Source organism: Pristiophorus japonicus, chromosome 9, assembly GCF_044704955.1.
Source record: "Pristiophorus japonicus isolate sPriJap1 chromosome 9, sPriJap1.hap1, whole genome shotgun sequence".
NCBI lineage: Eukaryota > Metazoa > Chordata > Chondrichthyes > Pristiophoridae > Pristiophorus > Pristiophorus japonicus.
The window spans coordinates 161,319,854-161,332,684 of record NC_091985.1 but is presented as its reverse complement, the minus strand read 5'-3'; the positions used below and the strand labels follow the sequence as shown (position 1 = coordinate 161,332,684).

The 12,831-nt window shown below is 44.2% G+C and overlaps 1 protein-coding gene across 3 annotated transcripts in view; it reads right to left on the bottom strand.

Annotated features, from left to right (window-relative positions):
* Positions 1 to 12,831, bottom strand: part of serac1 (serine active site containing 1) — a 114,250-nt gene that overhangs the window by 33,384 nt on the left and 68,035 nt on the right. For 2 of the 3 annotated variants that reach the window (XM_070890011.1, XM_070890012.1), the window contains 2 exons: positions 11,647 to 11,773; positions 648 to 748 (listed from right to left, as the gene is read on the bottom strand). The exons of the other annotated variant lie outside the window; for it this stretch is intronic. In XM_070890011.1, coding sequence (XP_070746112.1) covers positions 648 to 748; positions 11,647 to 11,773 — 228 coding nt within the window. The remainder of the gene's footprint in view (positions 1 to 647; positions 749 to 11,646; positions 11,774 to 12,831) is intronic. 3 annotated transcript variants of the gene reach the window in all.

Below are 12,831 nucleotides of genomic sequence, written 5' to 3'. Positions count from 1 at the left end.
TGCTGATTGACATCACGATCTGCCTGCTCTGCATACTTGTGGTTGATAGCACGCGTGCAGTGAACAACACCCTCACCAATGTGGCATCTGGTGCCATTCGCCCCGCACACTATTTTGGAGCTCTTTGGGCATTTTTAGCGCCAAAAAATCTGCCACTTATGTTCCCAATTTTGTACCCTACAAATTTGGAGGCACCAACTTGGCTCAGTTGGTAGCACTGTCGCCTCGAGGTCTGAAGGTTGTGGACTTGAGCACGCAATCTAGCTAACACTTTAGTGCAGTACTAAAGGCCTGCTGCACTGTCAGAGCTTGTCTTTTCGATTAAACGCTAAACCAAAGCCATATACCCGTTCAGGTAAATGATCCTATGGCACTATGCAAAGAAGAGCAGAGAGCTCTCCTGGTTTCCTTCCTGAACCAATACCACCAAAAACAGATTATTCATTCAGCTGCTATTTGTGGGATATTAGGATGTGCAAAGTGACTGCCACAGTTAGCTTCACGGTAACCACTGATGTAAAGTGCTTGGAGCTGTCCTCAGAACATGATATGGCTCTATATAAATGCCAATTCTTATTGTAGAATTCTTGTTTATACTGTAGGTAAATATAATAAAAGATGTACTTGGACAAGGGCCAAGTGTGTACCTCTCATTCTCCACAGGGCACTTGGATCTCCAGTCGCTGAGGTGAGTGTCATACTCCACTGATAAAATCCTGAGACTGGGACAATCTGCAGCCAACCATGTCTGAATGCAAATCAACAAAACATTCAATTATCGAGTAAAACCACAACACCCACCAAGAATAAACTTACAATTTTGCCTTCGGTTACAGTCGTGTAAGACATACATTATATTTTCCTATTCTATAAAAGAGAACTTTGGTTACGCTGAAAAAAACAAAAGAATTGATTTGCTTTAAGCTAGCTAAACGACCTCTATTCTACTGTGGAAACCGATCAGGCAGTGTAGCTGGGATCAGGGAAATGCTCATTTGTGCCAATGTACACACTGTCAGTGCAAGTGGGGGACTACATTGGGATGCAGCTATGGTGCTGGGTTTATTCATCTTTAAGCCAACAATGCAAAGTAATAAACATTCCACAATGAAAGGACTCCTAATTTTAAAGAATAAGCATTGTCCAGAGGCCCCTCTGGGAAGCCCAGCAGGTCTGCTCTGCTAGTATCCGCTACCAGAATTCATTACGGGGCACGAGTCAGCTAAACAACCAGGGTTGCATTTTGCAGAGTGACCAAAGGCCACTTTATGCTGAAAATTGGCGGGAGGGGGAACATTGGCAAACTCAGCAGGGTCTTCTTCAGAAAGAAAAAGGACTGTAAGCAGGCAGACTACAAGGCACCTAGGAGGCACACTCTGCCTCAATCACCCTATTGAACAACCGCTAACCACATGCACCTCAGTCAACTCTTACCAACAAGTCTCTCAAATAACAATTGAAGAAGTCAAGAGTTTGTTCAAAGCACAGTGAGCAAGTACATTATGTGGCTCTGTACCCCCTACAGTAACATTCCTCTTTAAGAACAGTTTGTCTAAATTGCTGTGCAAAATGTTAAGTCTGAGCACAGATTTTGCAAGTGCGCTCAGCAGAGTTATTGCAAAAATGATACGTTGAAATCAGTGGCCTTGACAGCTTTGTACATCATTATTGTCGTGGAGCGAGGGCCCAGAGGCAACCCACACTGCGATATGTGTGCGCACTAGGTCCGTGCAGCAGAGCTGGTCTCCAGTAGTCTTGGTTAACCCTTGCCACTGGACCGAGGCCTAGCTCTGACAAGCCCGTGTGGTGGCTGATGTGCAACGGCCACCACATGTTAAAAAAATCCACGCACAGGCATCTTCCACCCTTCAGGATGTAGTTCAGGACCTGAAATATTAGGTCCTTCATTGAAATACCTGTGAACTCACCCCTTTTTGCCGTGGAAGCAAGTCATCCTCGATACGAGGGACTGCCGATGATGATGATGAATCAGACCCATACACAGCACACTGTTGATAACAGAGTTGTACTGAGTTACGCAGTCAGCAGTGCCCATTGGTTATCAATAGCCATTATTGAGAGCTCTTGAATCTAGAGCAGTGCTGCACTGAGCCTTCAGGGTTTGTACAACAACAATACATTAGCGACCAAACAAGACACCACTGGAAATTGTTTCCAGCCCTACCACTGTATCTGGCATCAGTGGGCTCAATTTTCCCCAAAGCTTTATTTTGGCGTACTTGGAAGAGTTACGCCCGATTTTTTGGGGCCCCAAGAACACCAAAAAAAAAAATGTTCTAAGTTTCCCCGTTGGATTTCTTCATTTTGGCGCAGCCTAACCTTTCCTTTAGTATTGGGGGTGGAGCCTTGATCTGCGTCAAAAAGATCAGGCTGCCATGGTAACCAGCATCACAATGCGAACCGAGTCTCTCTCTCTCGCTCTTCTTGAGCCAATTTATTTAACTAGCTGCAAGATTTTTCAGAAGAGGCCACATACGCTGGCCTAAGCAGAACTGGAGTAACACTCAGCTGGCCAAACTTCCCTAAATGACCAGAATTGGCATGGGTGGCTGGTTACGCCCCCTTTGGCTGATAAAAAAAAACTGACCTAAAAAAATCGTAACTGAGGCACACTGGTGCAAATTGACTGGGGAAACTCTGGTTTAAACTTAGGCCAAAAAAAAGCAGCCTGCTCCAAAAAACGGTGCAAATTACTGGGAAAACTGAGCCCAGTGAGGTTATAGTAATTCTGATAAATGAATGTATTTGGTAAGAAATGTTACGCTCAACAGTGATCATCAACTGTGGATACATTTTGGCAGATTCAATGCACTGCTTTTATCTCACCCCCGCGAGTGACTTCAGCAAGCGTATAGCCCTCACATGCAATTCATTAAGAAACCCTTACAGCCAGTGCTGCAGCTAAATTTAAAAGAATTTATATAAAAATCTAAATATTTAGGATTGTTACTCAAAAACTATGGAAAAACAATGGAAATTACGAGCAGATTCAGGGGCTGATTAGGGGGAGTATAGCAAACTGGATTAAAACCTGGTTCCAAGGGAGAAAACAAAGTGAGATTAAGGGCAGTTTTCCCAGGGTGGTTGGAAGTTGGAAGTGGTGGGTCTGAGGGGGGTGAGTTCTGGGGCCACTGCTGTTCACTGTGTACATCAATGGTTTGGATATAGAGGGAGAGCACTGAGCACCTCGAGTCTCATCGCCGAGAGCATGCAGAAATCAAATGCAGGCAGCAGAAGGAGCGTGCGGCAAACCAGTCTCACCCTCCCTTATCCTCAACGACTGTCTCTGTCCCACCTGTGGCAGGGACTGTGGCTCTCATATTGGACCTAAGGACTCATTTTAAAAATGGAAGCAAGTCTTCCTCGATTCTGAGGGACTGCCTATGATGGATATAGAGGGAGTGGTGCTGACATGTTCCGATGTTACAATAGCAGGTGTACAGTTAATTCTTTAGAATACCAAAAGACACTGCAAAGGGACATTGACAAATTGGCGGAATGGGCTATAGAGTGGCAGATGGAACTCAATGTCCGCAAGTGTGAGGTGAAGTATTGCGGTAAAATAAATAACAGCAGTAATTATACTCTGAAACGCAATAGGTTCGGTGCTGGGGAGGAACAGAGCGACTTGAAGGCACAGGTTCAGAGAATATTAAAGGCAGCACCTCAGGTTGAAAAGGTATGAGAAAAGTTAATAGAATTCTAGGTTTTATGTCAAGAGCTATAGAATATAAAAGATTATAAAAGTCAAGAGCGATTACATAGAATTGACAGCACAGAAACAAGCCAGTCACCTCAACTGGTGTTTCTCTCCCTACGAGCTTCCTCTCACCCTGCTCCATCTAACTCCATCAACATATCCTTCGATTCTTTTCTCCCTCGTGTTTATCTAGCTTGCCTTTAAATGCAGCTATGCTCATCATACCAACTACTCCCTGTGGTAGCAAGTTCCACATTCTCACCACTCTCTGGGTAAAGAAGGTTCTCCTGAATTTCCTACTGGATTTATTAGTGACTTTTAGTATTTATGGCCCCTAGCTTTGGACCCCGCACAAGTTGAACCACCCTCTCTACTTCTTTCCAATCAAACCTCTACATAATTTTACTCGATTAGGTTAACCCTCAGCCTTCCCTTTTCTAGAGGAAAGAGCACCAGCCTGTTCAATCTTGCCTGATAGTTAGAACCCCTCAGTTCTGGTATCATCCATTTAAATCTTTTTTGCACTCTCTCTCAAGCCTCTATTATTTTTATAATATGGAGACCAGAACTGTTCACAGTACGCCAAGTGTGGTCTGACCAAGGTTAGATGGAAGTTGAACATAACTTCTCTGCTTTTCAATTCTATTCTTTTAGAAATGAACCTCTATTTTATTTGCAGTTTTTATGGCCTTCTTAGCCACAAGATCCTGCAAATCCCCTGGGAGGAGAGACGCACCAACATTAGCGTCCTCGACCAGGCCAACATCCCCAGCATCGAAGCACTGACCACACTCGACCAGCTCTGCTAGGCGGGCCACATTATTCGCATGCCTGACACGAGACTCCCAAAGCAAGCGCTCTACTCGGAACTCCTACACGGCAAGCGAGCCCAAGGTGGGCAGAGGAAACGTTTCAAGGACACCCTCAAAACCTCCTTGATAAAATGCAACATCCCCACCGACACCTGGGAGTCCCTGGCCAAAGACCGCCCTAAGTGGAGGAAGAGCATCTGGGAGGGCGCTGAGCACCTCGCGTCTCATTGTCGAGGGCATGCAGAAATCAAGCGCAGGCAGCGGAAGGAGCATGCGGCATACCTGTCCCACCCACCCTTTCCTTCAACCACTATCTCTCCCACCTGTGACAGAGACTGTGATTCTCGTATTCAGCCACCTAAGAACTCAGTTTTAGAATGGAAGCAAGTCTTCCTCGATTTCGAGGGACTGCCTATGATGATGATAGACTATAAAAGCCAAGGGGTAATGATCAGCCTATAAAAAAATCTTACTAAGATATCAGGTAAGAGTACTGTCTGCAGTATTGGGCTCCACACTATAGGAAAGATATTCAGGCTTTAGCAAGGTTACGACATAGATTCATTGGGATGCTGCCTGGTATGATGAATTATCAATTCGATGACTTGAAAAATTATGGCTTTTTCATATAGAATAGAAGTGTTTAAAATGATGAAAGGATGGGGCAGGATAGATAGAAGCAGATTGTTTCCAGAGTTCAGGGGTCAAGGCAAGGGGCCATAGATACAAGATTAATTGTCAGAGATTTAAAACAGAGAGCAGGAGAAACCTCTTCAGAGAGTGGTGAGGCGCTTGATCCACTTCCAGGATTGGTGCTTGAGGCAGAAATGATGTCAACATTCAAGATCAGACTGGTTGGTGGATGAAGGAAGAGAGGTTGAAGGGATACGGGAACAGGGTGGGTAAATGTGATTAGAACCATTGGTGGAGGGCAAATGCTGACAGACTGAGTGGGCCAAAGACCTGTTTACACGTTGTAACTTCTATGTATTTCTCTGAATATTTAAAAGCTCTCAGAAGCAACTGCACAGGGTGAATTTGGGAAGCAGCAATGCCCATTACGGCAGCTAACTGAAAATTTCACACAACTAAACTCCCCTGTTGTCGCCACTGACATGACATGCAACACTCTACCATACTCCAAGTGAATAGCCAATTTTGCAGAATTTCCCATATCCAAGGTATGCACTGAAAGGAAGCATATTTGATGTTGTAGAAAAATGTGTTTTCTACATTAACTCTAGAACAGTTTGGACAGCAAAATCAGTTCAGACATTTATGCTGGACAGTCACAGAATAAAAGAAGTGGCTGCAGAGATAGTGGATGCATTGGTTGTAATCTACCCAAATTCCCTGGATTCTGGGGCGGTCCCAGCGGATTGGAAAACCACAAATGTAATGCCCCTATTTAAAAAAGGAGACAGACAGAAAGCAGGAAACTATAGACCAGTTAGCCTAACATTGGCCGTTGGGAAAATGCTGGAGTCCATTATTAAGGAAGCAGTAGCAGGACATTTGGAAAAGCATGATTCAATCAAGCAGAGTCAGCATGGTTTTATGAAAGGGAAATCATGTTTGACAAATGTGCTGGAGTTGTTCGAGGATGTAACGAGCAGGGTGGATAAGGGGGAACCAGTGGATGGGGGTATTTGGATTTCCATTAGGCATTCGATAAGGTGCCACATAAGATAACTGCACAAGATAAAAGCTCACGGGGTTGGGAGTAATATATCAGCATGGATAGAGGATTGGTTAACGAACAGAAAACAGAGAGTCGGGATAAATGGGTCATTTTCCGGTTGGCAAACAGTGACTAGTGGGGTGCTGAAGGGATTGGTGCTGGGTCCTCAACTATTTACAATATATATTAATGACTTGAATGAAGGGACCGCGGGTAATGTTGCCAAGTTTGCTGATGATACAAAGATGGGTGGGAAAGCAAATTGTGAGGAGGACACAAATAATCTGCAAAGGGATATAGACAGGCTGAGTGAGTGGGCAAAAATGTGGCAGATGGCGTATAATGTGAAAAATGTGAGGTTATCCACTTTGGCAGAAATAAAAAAGCAAATTATAATTTAAATGGAAAAAATTGCAAAGTGCTGTAGTACAGAGGGACCTGGGGGTACTTGTGCATGAAACACAAAACGTTAGTATGCAGGTACAGCAAGTAATCAGGAAGGCAAATGGAATATTGGCCTTTATTGCAAGGGGGATAGAGTATAAAAGCAGAGAAGTCTTGCTACAACTGTACAGGGTATTGGTAAGGCCACACCTGGAGTACTGCGTATAGTTTTGGTCTTCGTATTTAAAGAAGGATATACTTGCATTGGAGGCTATTCAGAGAAGGTTCACTTGCTTGATTCCAGAGATGAGGGGTTGACTTATGAAGATAGGTTGAATAGGTTGAGCCTATACACATTGGAGTTCAGAAGAATGAGAGGTGATCTTATTGAAATATAAAAGATAATGAGGGGGCTCATTATCAGAGAGGATATTTCCACTCATAGGGGAATCTAAAACTAAGGGAGATAGTCTCAGAATAAGGGGCTGCCCATTTAAAACTGTGATGAGGAGAAATTTCTTCTCTCGGGGTTGTAAATCTATGGAATTCTCTGTCCCAGCGAGCTGTGGAGGCTGGGACATTGAATATATTCAAAGGCGGAGATAGACAGATTTTTGAACGATAAGGGAGTAAAGGGTTATGGGGAGCGGGCAGGGAAGTGGAGCTGAGTCCATGATCAGGTCAGCCATGATCTTATTAAATGGCAGAGCAGGCTCAAGGGATCAAATGGCCTACTCCTGCTCCTATTTCTTATGTTCTTAATAATGAGGTGTTATTATTGACCTATTTCAGATCTATAACGTGGTCTGATATAATCTGCTGCCAATTGTTTAGCAGTGTTTCTTGCTCCGTTTTGGAGTAATTTCTGCTTACACTGGTAATTTTGTACCAGAACTTTGTGCTCAAAGTCATAAATTACAACAGTCGCCTCACAGGACAGCAAAATTTGACACCGAGCCATATATAGAGATATTATGACAGATGCTCCAAAGCTTGGTCAAAGAGGTAGGTTTTAAGGAGAGTCTTAAAGAAGGAGAGAGGTACAAGATGGAGAGGTTTAGGGAGGGAATTCCAGAGCTTTAAGGCCTAGGTAGCTGAAGGCACAGTCGCCAATAGTAGAACAAAGAAAATCAGGGAGGTGAAAGAGGCCAGAATTGGGCCAGTGCAGAGATCTCAGTGGATCGTGGGGCTGGAGGAGATTACAGTGATATGGAGGGGCGAGGCCATGGAGGGATTTGAAAACAAGGATGACAATTTTAAAATCGAGGAATTGCCAGACCAGGAGCCAGTGTAGGTCACCGAGCACAGTGGTGATGCGTCAACTGGACTTGGTGTGAGTTAGGACATGAGCAACAGAGTTTTGAGCTGAAGTTTGTGGAGGGTGGAAGGTGGGACTAGCCAGGAGTGTGTTGGAATAGTCAAACTGAGGTGTAACAAAGGCATGGATGAGGGGTTCAGCAAAAAATAATCTGAGGCAGGGGTGCAGAGGGGCGATATTATGGAGGTGGAAGTAGGTCGTCTTCATGATAAAGCCGATATGGAGTCGGAAACTCAGCTCATAGGATTACACAGGATAAACGGCACAGAAACATTCGGCCTAACCAGTCCTGGTTCGCATTTATGCTGGTGTTTATGCTCCACTGCGCCTCCTCCAATCTTTCCTCATCTAATTATTAGCAAAATCCTCTATTCCCTTTTCCCTCATATGTTTATTGAGCTCCCCGTTAAACGAAACTATACTCGAGGCCAAGATTGCAAGGAATAGAGTCAGTGACTAGTTAACAGAGTTTGCGGTGGGGATCGAAGACAATGGCTTCAGTCTTCCTAACAATGAGTAGGGCGATAGTTCTGCTCATCCAACACTGGATAAGCACTGTGACAAATCAGAGGCAGTGGAGGGGTCAAGAGAGGTGGTGCTGAGGTAGAGCTCACTCAGTACACAAGAAGTCCAACAAGGGAGGACTCATTTCTAAATCTAGTAATGGGAAATAAACCCAGAGCAAAGAAGAGAAGTGTTGGGGAACATCTAGGCAATAGCAATCATAACATAATAAGGTTTAAAATAATGATTGAGAAAGACATGAGTAAGACAAAGACCAAAATAATAGACTGGAAAAATGTTAATTTTGAGAGGATAAGAATGGAACTAGGAAACATAAACTGGAAAAAAAATTAACAGATCGCACAGCAGTAGGAAGTATTTAAAATAGTGATCAAGAGAGTTCAGGAGAAATACATTCCTCCAAAAAAAACAAGAACAAACTAGCCAACAATGAACACCATGGATGAATAAAGAGATAAGGGTAAAATTAAAACGGAAGAAATAGGCATACAATGAGTGCATAGACTCAGTACGACCTGCGGAGCTGTTCTCTCGCAGGTCGGGGAGTCAAGATGTTCCAGGCCCGTCGCTCCAGCTCTTTTATAGCCCGACCTGCGGAGCTGTTCTCTCGAATAGGGAAGAGAACAAATAGCGAGAACACAAAGAGAGATGTATTCTGTGACTCATTGCCATAAATCCAAAGTAAAGCTATTTTCACCCAGATAATAGTACAGTTTGGTTTGTATAAGAGAAACATAGACATTTACAGCGCAGGAGGCCGCCATTTCGGCCCATTGTGTCCACGCCGGCCGACACAGAGCCGCACAGCCCTTGGTCAGCAGCCCTGAAGGTTACATATAAACCTATGAACAATGACGGAAAGGCAAAGAGCACCTAGCCCAACCAGTCCGCCTCACACAACTGCGACATCCCTTGCACCGAAACATTCTACATTCCACCCCAACCGGAGCCAGGTGAGAGGCAAAAACGCAGGCCAATTTTGGGAGAAAAAATCTGGAAAAATTCCTCTCCAACCCATCCAGGTGATCAAAACTACTCCAGGAGATCGCCCTGGCCGTATTCTATTCCCTGCAGTACTTACCATTATATCTGCTCCGTCCAACAAAAGGTCATCCAGTCTAATCCCAATTACAAGCTCCAGGTCCGTAACCCTGCAGGTTGCTGCACTTTAAGTGCCCATCCAACCATCTCTTAAAAATGGTGAGGGTTTCTGCAACCACCACTCTTCCAGGCAGCGAGTTCCAGATCCCCACAACCCTCTGCATAAGGAAAACCCCCTCAAATCCTTCCACCAACCACCTTAAAACTATGCCCCCTCGTAATAGATCCTTCAACCAATGGAAATACGCCCTTACTATCCACTATGTCCAGGCCCCTCAATATTTTGTACACCTCAATGAGGTCTCCTCTCAACCTCCTCTGTTCCAATGAGAACAAACCCAGCCTATCCAATCTGTCCTATTAACTAAGATTCTCTATTCCAGGCAGCATCCTAGTAAATCTCCTCTGCACCCTCTCTAGTGCAATCACATCCTTCCTATAATACGGCGACCAGAACTGCACGCAGTACTCCAGCTGTGGCCTAACCAAAATATTATACAATTTAAGCATAACCTCCTTGCTCTTATATTCTATGCCTCCGCCAGGGGTCACAGTCTAAGGATAAGGGGTAAGCCATTTAGGACCGAGATGAGGAGAAACTTCTTCATTCAGAGAATTGTGAACATGTGGAATTCTCTGCCACAGAAAGTTATTGAGGCCAGTTCGTTAGATATAGTCAAAAGAGAGTTAGATGTGGCCCTTACAGCTAAAAGGGAGTTAGATATGGCCCTTACAGCTAAAGGGATCAAGGGGTAGGGAGAGAAAGCAGGAATGGGGTACTAAAGTTGCATGATCAGCCATGATCATATTGAATGGTGGTGCAGGCTCGAAAGGCCGAATGGCCTACTCCTGCACCTATTTTCTATGTTTCTATAAAGGCAAGCATTCCGTATGCCTTCTTAACCACCTTATCCACCTGACCTGCTACTTTCAGGGATCTGTGGACAAGCACTCCAAGGTCCCTTTGTTCATCTACACTATTAAGTGGCCTACTGCTTAATGTGTATACCCTTTCCTTATTTAGCCCTCCCAAAGTGCAACACCTCACACTTCTCTGAATTAAATTCCATTTGCCACTGCTCTGCCCACCTGACCAGTAGATTGATATTCTCCTGCAGCTGATCACTTTCTTCTTCATTATCAACCACACAGCCAATTTTAGTGTCATCTGCAAACTTCTTAATCATACTCCCTATATTCAAATCTAAATCATTGATATATATCACAAAAAGCAAGGAACCCAGTACTGAGCACTGCAGAACCCCACTGTAAACATCCTTTATGTCACAAAAACATCCATCAACCATTACCCTTTGCTTCCTACCTCCAAGCCAATTTTGGATCTAACTTGCCACTTTGCCCTGTATCCCATGGGCTTTAACCTTCATGACCACTCTACCATGTGAGACCTTATCAAAAGCCTTGTTAAAGTCCATTTATATTACATTGTATGCAACTACCCTCATCGATCCTCTTGGTTACCTCTTCAAAAAATTCAATCAGGTTAGTCAAACACGACCTTCCCTTAACAAATCTGTGCTGACTGTCCCTAATTAATCGTGAATAAAATGAATATAAGGCTGCCGAACACTGTTCTTTCTATGAGTGAACGAATTATATTTCGGCAGTGAAATAAATGCTTTCAACAACCTTTATGTTTGCTTGAGTTGCTCTTACAAAAGGAACTTTTCACTTGTTTTTATTCTACGTCTGTGGGGGGTGCCATGGTTTTGCTGTGGGTCAGCTGCACAGTGCCAGCTCCTTCTGGTACTGTTAGGCCCCAGAATGCTCAGTGGTTAATCAATAATAAATAAATAGTAATGATATTGAACTACCTGAAAGCTTGGTGGAAGCAGATTCAATGGTAACTTTCAAAGGGAACTGAATAAATCACTGAAGGGGATGCAGGATGATGAGGAAAGAGCGGGGGAGTGGGACTAATTGGATCGCTAATTCAAAGAGCTGACACAGGCATGATGGGTCGAATGGCTTCCTTCTGTGCTGTCTGACTATGATACTACACTTACAGCTGGGTTGCGTACAGAATGAAACAGATCGCAAACAAATAGGCATCCCAAAGAGTTGAGAGATATTTTACTGATACCTTTGGCCAACATTCTGTGTAATTGGCATCCTTCTCTTCCACATCATTGCGGTCCTTCTGCCGCCATGTTTTAAAAGCTGCTCCCAGCAGGCCATGCACAAAAAGAACATCCGCTTTGATTGGCTGACTGAAGGCAAAAGAGATCAGTGTCTGTACTGCTCAGTAATGTGCAGAAAAGCTGCAGAACATTTGGCGGTTCAACAGTTACTGGAGTCTGAGACTGACTGAAGGAAATACTCCCAAATACTTACTGTGAGGCTCTTTGATTATTTAACTAAAAACATTGTATTCATCAGCATTAGACGAGCTATTAGAAACCATTCAACACAGCAGATGCTGCCTGGCCACTCCATACATCTGGAGCTCGGGGACAGAAGTGAGTTGGGGAGGAATCACATCAAAATTTGAAGCAGAGAAATAGAGCGAAATCAAATTTTTATTGTATATACATTTCAAGATGCAGCTACAAAAGCAGGTTTTATAGAATGTCTTCAAAAAAAAAGAAAGCCTTGGATTTATGTAGCGCCTTTCACGCCAGCCCAACGTCCCAGTGCTGCTCGCTGGTCAGGGTCTTAGGAAATTTTGCAAGCTCCAATGCCAAGCCAACCTACAGGTAGATTGACGGAGGGGGGGAAGCAATGGGAGGGGGTGTGGGGGCGAGCCCAGGTCTGCAGCAGCTAACAGTATTTTTCATAGAATCACAGAATCAGAAAAATTTACAGCACGGAAGGAGGCCATTTGGGTCCATTGTCGGCCGGCACGGAAACAGAGCTATCTACCCTAATCCCACTTTCCAGCTCTTGGTCCGTAGCCCTGTGGGTTATGGCACATCCAGCACACATCCAAGTACTTTTTAAATGTGGTGAGGGTTTCTACCTCTACCACCCTTTCAGGCAGTGAGTTCCAGACCCCCACCACCCTCTGGGTGAAGAAATTTCCCTCAAATCCCCTCGACATCTACCAATTACTTTAAATCTATGCCCCCTGATTGTTGACCCCTCTGCTAAGGGAAATAGGTCTTTCCTATCTACTCTATCTGGGCCCCGCGTAATTGTATACACCTCAATCAGGTCTCCCCTCAGCCTCCTCTGTTCCAAAGAAAACAAACCCAGCTTATCCAATCTTTCCTCATAGCTAAAATTCTCCAGTCCAGGCAACATCCTCGTAAATCTCCTCTGCACCCTC